Source organism: Osmerus eperlanus, chromosome 20 (genome assembly GCF_963692335.1).
Source record: "Osmerus eperlanus chromosome 20, fOsmEpe2.1, whole genome shotgun sequence".
Taxonomy (NCBI): domain Eukaryota; kingdom Metazoa; phylum Chordata; class Actinopteri; order Osmeriformes; family Osmeridae; genus Osmerus; species Osmerus eperlanus.
The window spans coordinates 13,699,830-13,717,567 of NC_085037.1; the positions used below are offsets into that span (position 1 = coordinate 13,699,830).

At 45.9% G+C, this 17,738-nt stretch overlaps 1 protein-coding gene across 6 annotated transcripts in view; it reads right to left on the minus strand.

Annotated features, from left to right (window-relative positions):
• The window catches only part of pleca (plectin a), a 73,746-nt gene that overhangs the window by 23,849 nt on the left and 32,159 nt on the right, over positions 1–17,738 (minus strand). For 3 of the 6 annotated variants that reach the window (XM_062486525.1, XM_062486528.1, XM_062486527.1), the window contains 9 exons: positions 9,679–9,740; positions 7,443–7,532; positions 5,718–5,795; positions 5,536–5,628; positions 4,302–4,468; positions 831–946; positions 574–680; positions 315–434; positions 83–178 (listed from right to left, as the gene is read on the minus strand). In XM_062486525.1, coding sequence (XP_062342509.1) covers positions 83–178; positions 315–434; positions 574–680; positions 831–946; positions 4,302–4,468; positions 5,536–5,628; positions 5,718–5,795; positions 7,443–7,532; positions 9,679–9,740 — 929 coding nt within the window. Of the gene's footprint in view, positions 1–82; positions 179–314; positions 435–573; positions 681–830; positions 947–4,301; positions 4,469–5,535; positions 5,629–5,717; positions 5,796–6,891; positions 6,928–7,442; positions 7,533–8,439; positions 8,455–9,678; positions 9,741–17,738 lie in introns of all 6 variants that reach the window. The other 3 variants (XM_062486524.1, XM_062486526.1, XM_062486523.1) reach the window with 2 other exon arrangements.

The following is a 17,738-nucleotide window of genomic DNA, read 5'->3' on the forward strand; positions in this document are numbered from 1 at the left end:
ACACGTGTTGCAGTGTTTGCTTTGTGAGTCGGTGTAGTGCAGTACAGCATGCTGAGCTTAGGGATTGATGTTGGTGCCCAACCTCAAAGGACTTGTAGATGTGTTTGGAGCGGTTCTTGTCCGCCTCTTTTGCAGGTAGCTCCATCTCCTTAAACTTCAGAAACTGGCGCCAAAGAACCTGAAGATGTAAAACGTTTATTTATTTATGCAATGGAGGAATCAGATGCACCGTAACAACAGTCAAAACGTGTAGAAACTGTTCGTCACACTTCCACATCCTGTTAGTTCCACCGGTGAGGAGAGGAGAAACTCACGTCTATCTCCTCGTAGCTGGTGGGGAACCTCCTCTCCTCGAACACCACCACGTGATGTCTGATCCACTGCAGCAGCAGAGTGACCAGCTCATAATACTCCTGCCAGCGCAGCTCCAACTCCTGGACACATCGGCGGACACGGGACAACCCAAATATCAAATATGAGTCCAGTTTATCAAATGTTTGAGGAGCTTGTCACATGAGGATATTACTTTATTACTCTTGAAGGAAATCCTTGGGCAGAAACAGCTCGACTCACGTTGGCCTTCACCCCATCCTGCACGTCTGGAACCCGGGGCATGACGTCGTAGAGCGACGACACGTACGTGATGATGGACTTCTCGTCCGGGTGGAGTACGTCCACATCTAAACAGCACGGGGGAGCACAAGGGTCAGAGGTTACACCACACAGCAAGGGGGGGCACAAGGGTCAGAGGTTACACCACACAGCAACATGATCCAGATGCTTCTGGATCATGTTGCTGTGAGGACGGTGGGCGAGGAGAGCAGACTCACCCTCTGGGTCGAGCAGGCGGGTGACCCCCAGCTCTCGCTCGGCCACGCTGAAGGCCTGCTCCAGGTTCTCCTGGCTGCTCTGCCGGTACACCCTGCTCACGTCTATCAGATGGGGCCTGGAGAAGGAGAGAAGCAGAGGTCTATCAGATGGGGCCTGGAGAAGGAGAGAAGCAGAGGTCTATCAGATGGGGCCTGGAGAAGGAGAGAAGCAGAGGTCTATCAGATGGGGCCTGGAGAAGGAGAGAAGCAGAGGTCTATCAGATGGGGCCTGGAGAAGGAGAGAAGCAGAGGTCTATCAGATGGGGCCTGGAGAAGGAGAGAAGCAGAGGTCTATCAGATGGGGCCTGGAGAAGGAGAGAAGCAGAGGTCTATCAGATGGGGCCTGGAGAAGGAGAGAAGCAGAGGTCTATCAGATGGGGCCTGGAGAAGGAGAGAAGCAGAGGTCTATCAGATGGGGCCTGGAGAAGGAGAGAAGCAGAGGTCTATCAGATGGGGCCTGGAGAAGGAGAGAAGCAGAGGTCTATCAGATGGGGCCTGGAGAAGGAGAGAAGCAGAGGTCTATCAGATGGGGCCTGGAGAAGGAGAGAAGCAGAGGTCTATCAGATGGGGCCTGGAGAAGGAGAGAAGCAGAGGGTTTAGAGTCCAGATCATCATTATTGTGCTTTCAACCAACAGAACAGAAACAACTGAATTTTACGCAAATATATATTTAACCTATTTTACAACCGTTAGAAGGTGGACAACTTTTTACTGCTTCTACTTTCCGAGGCATCATCCTCAATTCTCCTTTGTGATCCAGAAGGTCCGTGCTGGAGGCAGATACTGATTGACAATTTTTACTATGAATTCTTTGAATTCTTACAGGGCAGGCTGTAACATTGTAAGGACTATCATTTAATACTCTAGGAGACAGACTGTGTCTGCATACTGCCAAGAAAGAAATTGCAGTCACATGGCATGCATTTACAAGATCTGAGTTACGGGAATGCCAGATATGAGGGGATGAGGCTCAGTACAATCAAGATTTAAACAAAGACATAAAACATTCAGTTATAAAGTAAGTAGAAAATATATCCTGTAGAAAATGTCTTGCACTCATATGAAGACATAAAATATTTTAAAATTCCTACAATTCGAAAGAGGAAAATGTTTATCTGATCATTTTCAGCACAAACTTTCAAGTCCCTACCCGACCCCTAACATGTCAACACAAGTTCCTCCTTATACTTGCATGACTCTCTGCATACAGTACTGTCCTCTGGGGAGTTCCCTCTCCACATAGCCGGCCTGTTTGGAGAGGAGCCTGTCCATGCCTGGGTGTTCTACATATTTCTGCTCTCTACTCTGGGTCTCACAGCTGGAGTAGACCCCTCCACTCTGGGTCTCATAGCTGGAGTAGACCCCTCCACTCTGGGTCTCATGGCTGGGGTAGACCCCTCCACTTTGGGTCTCATGGCTGGAGTAGACCGCTCCACTCTGGGGCCCATGTCTGGGGTAGACCCCTCTACTCTGGGGCCCATGTCTGGGGTAGACCCCTAGGATCTGGGACCCCCAAAGTGAGTCGACAGAGCTCTCTGGAGGTATGTCTTCACAGAGCATGACCACGCGATCCTCCAAATCGCTGACAGATCCTGCAGCGCTGCTGGAAGCACTGTTCAGACGACTTTTAGACCGGAACTTTCTCTTCAGGCTGAGAATCATCTTGAAGGTAAACTGGTGAAGTCGCTGTCAGTGGAAAATCTGTTGTAGCTTCAGTTCTCTACTCCTGCAGTTCCTCTTGTTTACTGGCTGTTGTGGCAATCCGTATGCGAGGTTGGGTTTACTGAGGATCATGTTATGAAAGTAATTGTGTTCATAGAGACAGGTCTTCCAATGAAACACAAGCCCAATCAAACTTCCTGTCCCTTCCTGGTTAAGTAGGACTAAATCCAAAAGTTTTTGCAAAATAACTCTTTCTTTAGTAAGATAACATGCCAGCCTTTAGTAATCAGTCCACTTCTAAAATCACAGCGTTCCTTTTCTGTGTTCCAGCATCAGTGACGTGTTGAAAGCTGAGCTCTTTGCAGATTGATGTCTGCGCAAGTCTTTCTCTTCAATCGCACGGAGACTACAGCAGAGAATTCACAATCCCTGTGCTGTGCTGGAACACGCCATGTATTTAAATTCAATCCCTCTGGGTATCTTATTCTAAACCTGCGTGACACACCCACTTAGTGAGAGACTGTTCTGAGCTCTGGGGGAGACTGCAGGATGTGTGTTTGTGGAGACAAAGTCATTCCAGTCAGAGGGTATGTCTATCTTTGTATGGTTACGGAAGAAATTGAGTGGTCATACAGTTACAGGCATTAAAGACCTGCCACTGATGAACTCCAATGACGTTGGCTAACTTAGTGTAACTGACAAGATTTATGAGTTGTGATTTTCTAAGAAAAGCTCTGAACCAATCAGATTGGTGGAACTAGTACTTGTATAACTAGAAGTCAACACATTGACTGATGACAGTCATACCTAGTTGTTACTGGGTGTTGCTGATAATGGATGGCTTTCCTGCTCAAACAGACAAGCCTCTCACAGCCATATGCATAACAAATTCCACACTAAGGTATGTGACAATTCAAACATGCAACCTGAATGTGGAAGAACTGCTACGAGTCAAACCTATGGTCCAGGGATGCCCAGCACATTAAGGTAGATTAGGGAAATGATTATTTCAAGTCCACCTAAATGTCAGAATATCCCAACCACTTCAGACCAGGTCCAGCCTTTCACAGGGTATCTGAGCTCCAGCCTTTCACAGGGTATCTGAGCTCCAGCCTTTCACAGGGTATCTGAGCTCCAGCCTTTCACAGGGTATCTGAGCTACAGCCTTTCACAGGGTATCTGAGCTCCAGCCTTTCACAGGGTATCTGAGCTACAGCCTTTCACAGGGTATCTGAGCTACAGCCTTTCACAGGGTATCTGAGCTACAGCCTTTCACAGGGTATCTGAGCTACAGCCTTTCACAGGGTATCTGAGCTACAGCCTTTCACAGGGTATCTGAGCTACAGCCTTTCACAGGGTATCTGAGCTACAGCCTTTCACAGGGTATCTGAGATACAGCCTTTCACAGGGTATCTGAGCTACAGCCTTTCACAGGGTATCTGAGCTACAGCCTTTCACAGGGTATCTGAGCTACAGCCTTTCACAGGGTATCTGAGCTACAGCCTTTCACAGGGTATCTTAGCTACAGCCTGCTGCAGTGGACAACCACAGCAGTGGTTCTCAAACTGTTCTGGATTCAGTACCTCCTTTTCCAGATTTTTTAAATCCAGGTACTCCTATACCTGTATTTATATTGTATAAAAACATATTTATACCCATATTTTCATGATTTATTTTTCATGATTTATTTTCCACTTTCACGTAGCCCCTGTAGTACCTTTCCCCATTCGACAAACACAACACTGGAGCATGCTGTGGGCTCAGGCTGACCTGTGTTTGTGGATAATGGCGTTGAAGAGCTTCCCGTCCCTCCAGGAGGACGTGAAGTTGTCGCAGCGCATGCCGTGGTAGCCCTCCGTCATCCTCTGAGACCACAGCAGCAGCTTCTCCTTGGCCGTCATGTCGTCAGACTGGCCGTTCACCTGGATGTCTGAGATCTGGAGGGGAGACAGGTCGTCAGACAGTGCACACTATAGACAACACATCCATTTATACCAGGCTATACTAATGTAAATGTTCTTTGACGTTATGAGTGATTGTGCTTTTGGTAAATGAGGAGTGATCCAAAAATGTGTTTTTAATCGTGTACCATCTGACCAAGGACAAAACTGGGAAGTTGGTGAATGAAGGAGTGCTGGTCGTATAGTTCACAACTGTTTTGAGTGATTGAGTTAACAGCTTCGTGCGAGGCCCTTCTGCAACCTTCGCTTGGAGTACACGTAACAATGAATTATGGAAAGAACTGGTACAAACTGTACAACATACCAAACAAAATAAACCATAAAGCGCGACAATGATCCTTGGTGTCTCTGAGTCATGAGCCAAAACACAAGGGCAACGGAACAGTGAGTCATTTCATTTACTGATGACTTGTCACATGCATTTTAATATCTCTCTCAGGCTTTCTAGAAGGAAAGGGTGGAGAAAAGAGTTGCCTGTTATACCACTCTTCCTCATCAAACTGCAAACCGCCCAGAGGAAACTCAGAGGAAATTGCCCAAAGGTCCTTTGTTCTGTAGGAAAAACCTGTGGTTAAGAAATCAGGGCTCCCAGATCACCCAGTTCTCCTTGTACTGACCATATTTCTGAGAGCGGTAAATCATTATGACTAATCTCCTGCCACACCCATTTCCCTCTCTCTGCTTCCTCATTTAAACTGGTGAGTCACACTGGAGTGGAATCCCAAAGAAAAATCTGTTTAAGCACAGCAGTCTACCCATTTTAGAGTCAAAGGATCTCCTTGTGATCTTGTTTTTTTCTTATTTTAAATCATCTGAACTGCTAAATGAATCATCACCTACCTCCTTAACTTTGAGGGGAATTCTCTGTTAGTGACCATTACCAATTCAGGCCATTTCAAAGGGAGTGAATTATAAGGTCCTGCACAGTAATTAGCATTTTAACCACACGGTTTTAGGTAAATACCTTGAGTATCAGTAATATTAGTACTGTAATATGACAGTCTTTGCAGGGTAACCCCGCTGAAGTGTCAGACATACTGCACCTGGAAGTGGAGGATGATGGTCCAGATCAGCCCGAGGGTCAGCTTGGGGTTGCCATCGGCGATGTCGTCATTCCTGATGTTGACCAGTTTCACCTGCCGCAGAAGGTGTTTAGAACCGCAGGTTCACCACAGATCCATCCAGTGTCAGTTACGATCAGAAGTAGATGCTGATGCGACTCTACCTGTCTGTGTTTGAGGAAGTCCAGGGCGATCTGGACGTTCTGCAGCTTGTGGAAGCGCATGCGTCCTTTCTCCCTTGGCTGCGGAGGAGAACACACCCGACTTCAGAAGGAGTTCACACAGCAAACATGAGAAACAATCAAATATTGCAGAGAAGAAGAGCAAGGCCCGATGACTGTGGTCGGGATTCACAAACACCTTTTATCACGAGAGGAAAGATTTGTTTCAGAAATCTGTCATGGCAACACTCCAGCACAATGGAGAAGCAATTCAAGTTAAGATTTTACTGCTGTAGTGAGAAGCTAGGGTACAATATCTTGTAATATCGCTACTTGACAATTTCATCACTTCATACATAGTATACACTAGTAAGTGATTCGACTGGAAGGCATTTAGGATGCGAGTCAGGAAAATTGATATCATAAGAGGAAAATAAGTTACAATGATAATCTTGATAACTTTATTCCAATCATCAATCATGTCCACCATTTCCTCCAAAAGCCTATCCAGACACATAGGAATCCTTGTTAACAGATTAATGACACCTGAATATGATAATAAGCCATTGCTTTTGATGTGCAAAGTCTGCTCTTTTGAAGCAGATTCCTTGTTCCAAGCAGTGATGTCCTAATATTTCTCCAAGGCTAAAGACTGGTGTGGTAACCATGGTACTCCAGCATCAGTATCATCATGCTGAAATAATTATCATAATCTTCATCTTTGTCATCATCATCATGATCTGAAGGAAGATACTTCCTGTATGTATTGGTGCATGATCACAAGCTACAAGCCAATCACAAGCTGGATGATATTTCATTGGCTTGCAGTGGCGTCACTACGGCATTTGCAATGAATAAAGTTCATGTCAACAGACTGGATTCCTCCGTGTTGTTTGAGGTCTACCTAGAGTTTACTAATCCAACTTGCAGTGGAGCACAGATGTAAATACCTGACTGAAGGTGAAGAATGCAGTGAAAACACTCTGAGCGATACAAGAACCAACCTAGTCTCGTTCCTCATCTATAAGAGTATCAGAACACGGAGTTGGAATTGGATACTGCACAAAACGCTGACATGGCACAAGACAAGGAAGTGACATCATGCACCATCCAGCAGCCACCTGGAAGTGACACATTCCACCGCAGCAGGAAGACCCCGCAGGCGAGCCCCACTCACCAACCGCACGTTCCTGACAACGTCACGCTCCCTTGGCTACCACAGCAAGAGCATCGCAAGAGAAGAGGGCACAGGGAGAGGGCTCAGGTCAGGGCAAAAGGTCAGCAAACAGGAATTAGAGAAAGGAAAATCAGGGTTCAAACAAGTCAGTGCAGAGAGGTTACGACAAGAGAGAAGAAGCAAAGTAGGAAAACTTGTGGTTAAGCAGTTATCACTGAATGGTGAGTTAAAACGCCAGAGAGATTAATTACACAGTCGATGCATTGATGTTTGGTCGGATTGTGGCCGACCTTTAGAGCATGTACTGAAATGATTGCAGTCCGCTTATTAAAAGTTTTCAGTTGAACACATGCAAGAAGAGGATGACAACAACCCTACGAGGCTGTGGAGAGACAGCCTCGTCTGAGTCGCACAGCCACAGTAGGACTGATAAAGCAACAGAAGTGAGTGGGATGTGGGAGGAGACGGTGGGAGGGGGGGGGGCTAGCGAGGGGACCAGGGTTTGTAGAAGCAGAGGTCAAACCCCAGCATGGGAGGTCAGATACACTCACCAGTGTCTCTCCTGAGAGAACCTCCAGCAGGGAGATGAGGTTGTGTCCATCTCTCAGGTCCTCGTAGAGGTCTGTCACATGTCGCTGAGCCTAAGGAGAACAAGAGGAACAGTTAGACAAAGACTTTACATGATTTAGCTTCTTTGTTTTTATAGATACATGTATCTATAAAAACTGCTGTATCTACATATGCTGTAGAAACCAACATAAGCAAACAACTTCAAACAAAGCTGTGTTTGTGAGAAACTCTGATCTGCTGAGGAGTCGCAGTTTTATGTGTCTTATCTGTCTCTTCTTCTTGTCTGACCTGAAGATCAACAGTCTGAAAGCCTCCTGTGTTTTAGTGAGGTCTTGTCGTTTTGTTTGTACTGATGTTCACGCCTGTTACGTCTAAACTATGTGAGAGTGACTCACCCTGTTAGTGTCGTAAACTGACGGTTCACTTCGTAACCATCGTGGCATCTGAGATTACTCTGATGAACTTGTGTATTTGTATCTTATCATTGTGCAACACACACAGCAACATAAACACACACCATACTCCACAGGTTACCTAAGAGATGCAATCACAGCGTTTAGTCTACCTGCTGCGAGAAGCACCAACCTGATGATTATCCAATCAAGTAGCTGATTATAGGGTGCTGGGAGGGCATGATTGATCAACATGGGCAGAGATTTAGGCTACTGCAGAAGCAATTGGTCAAGCTACTAAGAATCTTTTCATTCGTCTAATAGCCTAAATGGATTAATTTAGCACCAAACAGATTGCATGATCATAAATCATTCAACTAAAATGTTTATCTAAGTTTAAATGCATCATTGACACAAAGTTTTAATGAATCAGACTCTGAGAACTTTGTCTGCAGGTGGGGGGGGGGGGGGGGTGGGCTTAGAGGGAGACTGACACAGGGAGGGCAGGTTCAAGGTTAGAGGATAGCACAGTAGGGGGCAAACAGCTATCAAACACACGCAGCCCAGGCCTGGAGACAGCACCTACCTCAGCTCTCCAGTGCTGGAGGGAAAGGGTGAAAAGAGACAGTTAGAAATGAAGAAGAGGAATAAAAGATCACGAAGCTTCTTGTGAACAATGAGGGTGAAGAGACTAGAACAAACAGGCACGTTTAACTGCGATGGACAGATGACATGAAGAGAGATTTGGTAGCTTGATAAAGTCCTGCAGTTCTTCCTATGGATGTTTTTATTGTTATTTTATTTTTCAGGGTCCGAGCAGCAAACATCCAGAGTCTGTTTTCATCTTCATTATTATAACCTGGAGCAGTTCTCCCCAAACAATCAATTTTGACTCATTACTTCAAAAAACTGCTGCCCTGTCCGCCTCCTTCATAGCCCCACCCTTGGTCTAACCCTAACCCTGTCCACCCCCCATCGCCCTGGGTCTAACCCTGTCCACCCCCCATCGCCCTCAACTCCAGTGTCTGCAGCCCAGATGTGGAACCTGACCCCAGCCCAACCCCCCCCCCCCCACACACACACACAGAACCAGCCTAAACCAGACCACATGTGTATTAGTCACTCTCACACACGCACTGGGAATAGCTAGTGCGTGCATTGCATTGTTCTGGGAAGAAAAGGGCATTAATTAGAAAAACATCTACGTGATTCCAGGAAGTTTTTTTTAACTCTGGAAACCGTAGCAGTTAAAATGCAGTGTGCACGTTCATTTTAACATTTGCATGTTTGATCCCTCTTCCACCACTAATCCCCCAGAGAGAAAGCGAAATAAATGGAAAATGAGCCCCCGTGCTTTCCATAGCCACAGGCAGTCTGGGTCATCTGAGGACGCCCACGGCTCCTCATGACTCCTTCTCTCCCTCAGTCTACATCTGATACCATGCTATTACAAACTGCTCCCCCGGTCATCAACTACTGCATTTTCTCTGATCTGGCAGAGCACACAAGCACACACAGAAGAGAATGGCTGTCAGGTCATGATGTAGTTACAGCAGGTCTCCCACATGTACACTCACTAGGAGACTGCTTCTTGTTTAGTGGAGGTTAGGTTTTGAACAGCTACTGGCTGTAGAGGATAGTGTGTCACATTCATACCTTCATCAACTACTGATTTTAGAGGATAGTGTGTGTTAGTGTGTGTGTCTGTAGAGGATAGTGTGTGTTAGTGTGTGTGTAGAGGATAGTGTGTGTGTGTGTAGAGTACAGTGTGTGTGTGTGTGTGTATAGAGGACAGTGTGTGTGTGTGTGTGTGTCAGATTCATACCTTCATCAGGTGTTTGTTGATCCATTTTGTGAAGGTTTTTTTCTGGACCCGATCTCGTTCATCTGTGAGGAGAGAAGGACGCTCACTATATTATACTGTATTGTTTATATTCACATATCTCATTATATTACTGTTTGGAGGAACCTTTGGGTGGGAACCTTGGACGTGTACAACTGCAACAATGTTTAGTTTTTTATGAAACCTCAGGATTTTGCAGTTAAATATTTGAAGAACTCAAACTATGCATGACTGCATCCAAGACCATGGATAAAGGGTCTCTAAAACAGCACATGCTTGAGTGACTGTTACTCTGACCAGGGGTCTGTTGCTCTGTTTCTCTGACCAGGGGTCTGTTACTCTGACCAGGGGTCTGTTGCTCTGTTACTCTGACCAGGGGTCTGTTACTCTGACCAGGGGTCTGTTACTCTGACCAGGGGTCTGTTACTCTGACCAGGGGTCTGTTTCTCTGACCAGGGGTCTGTTACTCTGACCAGGGGTCTGTTGCTCTGTTACTCTGACCAGGGGTCTGTTACTCTGACCAGGGGTCTGTTACTCTGACCAGGGGTCTGTTTCTCTGACCAGGGGTCTGTTACTCTGACCAGGGGTCTGTTACTCTGACCAGGGGTCTGTTTCTCTGACCAGGGGTCTGTTACTCTGACCAGGGGTCTGTTTCTCTGACCAGGGGTCTGTTTCTCTAACCAGGGGTCTGTTACTCTGACCAGGGGTCTGTTGCTCTGTTACTCTGACCAGGGGTCTGTTACTCTGACCAGGGGTCTGTTACTCTGACCAGGGGTCTGTTACTCTGACCAGGGGTCTGTTGCTCTGACCAGGGGTCTGTTACTCTGACCAGGGGTCTGTTACTCTGACCAGGGGTCTGTTACTCTGTTACTCTGACCAGGGGTCTGTTACTCTGACCAGGGGTCTGTTACTCTGACCAGGGGTCTGTTACTCTGACCAGGGGACACAGTATTACCAGCAGGTGTTGTGAAACTGAGTTGTTTCTCCACCAAGCAACTACTCTGATTTATCTTTACTCTGAAGTGGGCAGATCAACTGCCAAGAGTCCATCTCACTTCCTCACAGCACTCTCTGTTCTGTTCAGGCCGCTGAGTAGGTAGTTGTCAAGGCAAACAAACGATCACTCTATCAAATGCCCAAACAGCATTTGGTTGAAATGAGGATTATATACATTCTTACTGGCACCACATTGAAGCCCAGAGAGAACATGGAAACAATCCCTGACGTGCGTGAGGAGGAACAGGGTTTATCGCCCAAGATAAGGTTCTCAGATCAAAGAGGATCTCTTCATCTAGAAGGCAGGACTTTAAGCAAGGCACAAAAAGTGAATTATTACTATCAGACTGGCATTCAAGCACAAATACTTCTGTTTTAAGAATTCTTCCTTCAGTACCTATGAAGGACCCATCTGTTTTCCTGCTGTTGACATGTGTGTGCAGAAGCCAGAGGTCAGAGGGGACTCCAAACCAACACTTAACATTCCCCAGCCCTTCTCAGTTTCTAACATGATAATAGAAGCTTGAATCAAGTCATCCCTTTCATGTGATTTCTGTTGTGTCTGTGTTCACATAGACACGCATTCAGCGCCAGGAATGTAGGCTTTTTTATGTTGAGACTTAACACACGTTTGAGGTGAGATGCATAGATATCACTTTGTCTGCAACTCATATGGCCTGTAGTACTGAGGAATGGAAGGCAACTCAAAATTTATATGACAAAAAAGAACTCAGAACCGAAGAAATTTTAATTTGACCACATTTCTTCACACCAACTGGACTAGAGGACTAGTCCTAAACCTAACCCATAAAAACGTCTGACACAAAGTATAGATAATAAACATAAACATTTCATATATTGTATATATAATAACACCTACAAACAGACACAACATACAAAGCACAGACAAGCAGAATTCCCATCATATCTAAACTGATCAAAACTCCCAGCAGGACTGCCGTTAGACTGATAGACAATACCTTTTCTTCCATCAGTGGCCTTAAGAGCTGCCTGGTAGTATCCCTTCTCCTCTGAGAACACAATATCACTCCCCACACTGCTACAGGAGCTCCTGAAGCCTGGCTGCGCTGCCATCCTGGTTCACAGTAGCTGTGCCACCTCACACACACTGCTGAGCCTGCTGTAGCTGAGCCTGCTGTAGCTCCTGGGCTGGACGGAGGATGTCTGGTGGGTGTGTGTATCGTGGGACTTCCTCTGTGAAGCTCTCACTCCCCGTTTTCCTCCTTCATTCGCCTCAAGCTCTTTTTTTTCCCTCTCTCTAACTGTTGCTAAATGCAATGTCAGGACCTGCCATTCACTGTGGTATGTGAAGCAAGAAGAACCTCCCATCCCCAGCCCACCTCCCAGCCCACCTCCCAGCCCCACCCAGCCCACCTCCCAGCCCCACCCAGCCCACCTCCCAGCCCCACCCAGCCCACCTCCCAGCCCACCTCCCAGCCCACCTCCCAGCCCCACCCAGCCCACCTCCCAGCCCACCTCCCAGTCCACCTCCCAGCCCACCTCCCAGTCCACCACCCAGCCCACCTCCCAGCCCACCCAGCCCACCACCCAGCCCACCACCCAGCCCACCTCCCAGCCCACCTCCCAGCCCCACCCAGCCCACCCAGCCCACCTCCCAGCCCACCCAGCCCACCTCCCAGCCCACCCAGCCCACCTCCCAGCCCACCCAGCCCACCTCCCAGCCCACCTCCCAGCCCACCCAGCCCACCTCCCAGCCCACCCAGCCCACCCAGCCCACCTCCCAGCCCAGCCCCACCCCACCTCCCAGCCCACCCAGCCCAGCCCAGCTCCACCCCACCTCCGAGCCCACCCCCAGCCCTCCTCTTCCCTAAACTGAAAGAAGACACAGAGGAGGGAGACCACAGCTAAGAAGAGCAACTGTGTTCAAATATTCTCTTAGACTTCATGGAATTAGTGAGCCGTACAGTCACAGCCCACTGACAACTATTCTTCTTACTTGAGTTACTACAATGTGTTAGAACAGAGGCTGCAAGTGTGTCTAGTGAAGGTCCATTTATATGCCATAATACATCACCACAACTCACACAGAATGCCAGGCCTGCATTGTAGCAGACCAGACCAGGCCCTGCGACACAAAGGCCTCATTGAGCCTTTCAACACACATCCTCATCACAGCAATCCCACTGGGCTAAACGTCCCTGTTTCCATCAAAGTAAAAAAACGGGCATCCCCTTCATTTGGGATGCTTGTTTCCGCCAGGAAAGCCACACACAAGCTACAGTAGGTACGGACGCCAGAAAGTCAAGAAGCATTTCAAGGAGTAAACAGCTTCAGAGTTTGAGTTCAAGCATTTGGCTTGTATTTGTTTCTTTAAGTGGTTTCAGAGCTTCTGTCCCAGCATTCTTTGGAGTGGTTGGCTGGAGGCTGTTCAGCAGTAGATCTGAAGACGGCAGACAGACAGAGATGAGATGAATAGCACCCACAGACTGCTTACAAGCAAGGCATTGTGGGTCTTAAGTGGGAGTTCCATAAAGAGTGTAGAGTCGTGGTAGACTAAAATTAATAGCCTTGTCTGGATGATCCTCTACAGACAAATTCATCCGAGAGCAAATAATAAATGGTTAAATAGTTGACACACACAAAACCCAGAAATGGCTTGGAGGTTGTTTGTGCAGGTCGTAGTTTAAGGTCCTACATGACCAGCCCTCTTCTCCTGTCCATCTTCATCTTGGGAAACATCTCTGACACCTTCATCACCGGGAAAAACGGATTTATCTCCTAAAGAAGACATTGCCTCCAAGACCGTGACAGGCAGCAGAATGCTCTGGATGTTTGCTGACGGCAGTTCCCTGTCGGGGCTTGAGCAGGGGACCAGCTGTGCCTGTCAGAGTCCATCCCTGACAGGCACCACTTCACCCTCAGGCGCTGTGTTATGTATCCCTCAAATAAAACCCCTACCTGTCACACACAGCCTCCGATGGGCAGAATCCTACTCACCTAAAGCAGGACAACACTGCCTGACGACCCTGACAACACAGGAGATACAACAAGCACAGGGGACCAGAGGAGACTCTGCAGTGCGGCCAGACTGGAACAACGACCGCCATCATATTCAAATATGACCACAAATGGTGCACTGGCACACTTTTATATCCATCACTGGCACGTAATGGCATATCTCACTAAACTGAGACTTCACTGTAACATTTCTAAAATACTCAAAAGCACAAATAAACCTGTGTTATTCTTTAAAAGCAGTTATATTGGGGTGATTTAAACACGGCTCTATTTGGATCTTTCCCCTGCGGTAGATAGATTCCATGCCGAGATACGTGAGAGGTGATAGGTTTATGAACATGGGTCAGATGCCAGGAGAGACCTGACATCCACCACATTCTTCCTTGGGGCGTTCCCCTCCCTCTCCGCAGAGAGACATCTCCTGATCACAAACACCCGGAGAGAAACGCCTCAATTCCTGAGACCCACCAAACCATCTCTGTGCATGCGACAGCATGATAGCGAATACTGCAGAAGACTGGAATGTTAACAAACACAAAAATAACACGGTTCCAACGTGTACACATGGAGATATTGATTTACTAAGCTGGGGTGAGCGGTTGTAGATAGAGACCGCTTCTTAAGAGGCTGATGAAAACATGGGTTTATGGAAACCACCACCTGCATTACTAACATGCCTCTGGTCAGTCTAACCACATAACTACAAACAACCCTGCAGGCTGCAACCTATCGATGATCCTTCATATCAACCTGTGAGAGACCTTGTGTTATGAACAAGATCCTTCTAGCAATCCTTCTACCTGTTTACTGCAAATCCAAAATCCTCAATTCCACCTGGTTATAAGAACTCCCTGTGGAGTTGTGTTCCTCATCACAGCTGAACACAGGGTGTGGCCCAACAGTCACAAAACATCTCCAGTCCCCAATAACTCCTGACTTCTCTCCTCCAAACACTGTCATCATGCATCAAGGCTGTCTGCACATTCCCAGAAGACCTCCCTCGGTGCTGGAGGTGGTGAGTGAAGGTATTTTGAAACTACAACACAACAACAAAGCCGTATGGGGGTCAGATGGATGAGCGGTTAGGGAGTCGGGCTATTAATCAGAAGGTTGCCGGTTCGATTCCTGGCCGCACAAAATGACGTTGTGTCCTTGGGCAAGGCACTTCACCCTACTTGCCTCGGGGGAATGTCCCTGTACTTACTGTAAGTCTCTCTGGATAAGAGCGTCTGCTAAATGACTAAATGTAGATGTAACAAAGGATGCCAACCCAGACAAGGCATTGACGTCCTCTGCAGACATCTAATCCAAAATCCACACCCTTAAGGACAGTTTAGAATCTTTAAAATGTATTTTACACTAGAAGCCAAAACAATGGCATTCATCCATCATATGGATCTAAAATAAACTAAATGACTGTCTCCATGCCTGAGTGACAGACAACCATTCAGGAATTGCTCTTCTTTTATTGACTTGTGTCAGAGCAGTCATTCATCAGACACTTTCATCCAAAGCGACAGACAAAAAGTGAATATAGTAGGTGCTATAATCATGTAGTGGAAGTGTAGTTGTAACTGTGTAACAGCGGTCCGTGCTGTGGAGCAGTCTGTTGAGCTTTGTGTCGCCCTCTTCTGGGTAAAATAGTAAATGACACATCTATTACTACAAAGACAAAAATATATATTTTACTTTACTTACTTTTTATTTCTAAAACCATTAATGTTTTGGCACGTTGCTAATCTAAGCTGTGACTACTGTAGGTTGTCTATCCAGGGACAACATAGCGGGATAAACTGTGACTCGTATTATTGGACAGTCCTGCTGAGAAATGTCATGTTTGAGCTGTTACCAGGACAACAGACCAAAACATTCAGAAACTGGGAGTCCATCAACTAGTTTTTAAATATGTGTGGTTTAGCCCGAAGACCCAACATTAAGAACAACAAACTTCTTTGTGGGGGTATTGAGCTATTGGATTTCTGAGTTTCATGAGTAGGGCAGAAATCTCAGTTGGGCAGCTTAGGTCTAATCGAGACATTACCATAAAACAACATATTCACGTAGTTGGTATGCGGTTAATATCCGGCCCTCACAAAACTCTTCCTCCCCCTGCAAAGAAACACAGTTGGAACAGCTGCTTACCTGCGCAGCACATTCTGCTGTACAAATGTGAGCCCACCTCTCCACAGCTCATTTCGTGAATGTAATTTGTGCGTCCACAAATTATGTAACGGTCCAAGGCGCCAATCGAAGTCATAGCTGCGGCGGGGACTTCTTTGCTATTCGCCATCTGAGCACACGGACTCTTAAAGTGCGGCGCGCAACCGAGCGAACTTTCCTTTCGAATCTGTCCGAACAGCTTTTCTTATAGGTCCTACGCGTAACAAAAGTGAAAAAACAAGGGGTCGTATCATATTGCAAATTGTCAATTCTTAACTTTCCAGGGCCCTGCCCTTTTTCATTTGTTGTGATTTGTTAAATGAGCGCTTGCTCGCTGCCGTCCGATACGCGTTCCTTATACCTCGGTACACAGCAGACCTGAACACTGGAACTGTCCTGTGAATGACATCCAGCCAAAATATTTTCATACACCCGCGCTGCCTACAGTGGGGAAAGAAGCCTCTCTCTTTTTAACATGAGGGTGTAGCTAATGCGTGTTTTTCCCCAAATTCCCACCATTAGGCAAAGCACTCTGGAATGGTCTAGACCAGGCTGGCATTGTCCTAAAAGACCTAAAAACGCGGTTAAAATCGAATTTGATGTCAAATATAATTCGTTTAAATACAAACTATTATGCGCTAGTTGACGACAAAAAAGCACACCAGCCAAGTCCATTTTCTTCATGAATTCATAGGTTACATCATCCTGTCGCATAAAGGCGTTGTAGCCTAAATATGACACTGTCGAGCAATGACAGACACAAGAAAACATTTCACATTCTTATGGCAACAGCTTTTAGTCACCTGACAACTTTCGACTGTTGAAAAAGTTGTTAATCACAAAAAAAAGACAAAGCCACACTTGTTTGTGAAACCCTACCATTTTGAAACATTTCCTTTTCAATCAAAAATATAGGCTACAAGGCCTACATAAAAACGTGTTCAACATTACTCTTTCGACGCTCATACAGTGTCTAAATGTCTTTAGAGTGCAGTGTTAATAATCATCATAACATTGTAATGGTCCATGTTGCTCACTGGTAATTAGAATGACAAAGCAGACATATGACGTTTATTCTCCAAAGTGTCTTTTAATGTTATTAAAACAAAGACAAATATGGGGTAAATATCCTGTTGAAAGAAATCATTCCTAAACACTTGGTAATCAATCATACCTTTTAAAAATTATTAAAATCAATTGAGAGGGGAAGTTCCACACTGATATTTGATTTACGAACTGGCATAGTTTGTGTACACACTCAGTGTTTTGAAGTTGACTGAGATGGTTAGAATCAGCAGTTATGTAAACCATTATACTTTATAGACTGAGCAGTGTGCCAATTTCTTTTCAATGTTTAAAATGTTCCCTATTATATATCCTTCATCAAAATTAAAGTATATGGAAAACAGATAATAACATCAAAACCTATTCCAAGTTAAATACAACTGTCAAGGTCATTTATAATTTACTCAAATCGTCATGGTTTTCTTGAATATGAACAGTAAGACTAAATCTCTGAGTCATAAAACAGGATGTCAGTGATAGTTTCTGATCTGACTTACTCTTGTTGACAATGGAAGGATGTAGAGTTAACATGCTACTGTATGAGGGAGTCAGGTGGCTAAGTGGTTAGGGAATCGGGCTAGTAATCAGATGGTCGCTGGTTCGATTCCCGGACATGTCAAATGATGTTGTGTCCTTGGGCAAGGCACTTCACCCTACTTGCCTCGGTGGGAATGTCCCTGTACTTACTGTCAGTCGCTCTGGATAAGAGCGTCTGCTAAATGTAAATGTAAATGTATGAAAAAGTATTAAAACTTGAATAGAATCAATAGAAAATTACTAACTATTTTTAAGGCTACATGATAATTGTTTCATATTCAAAA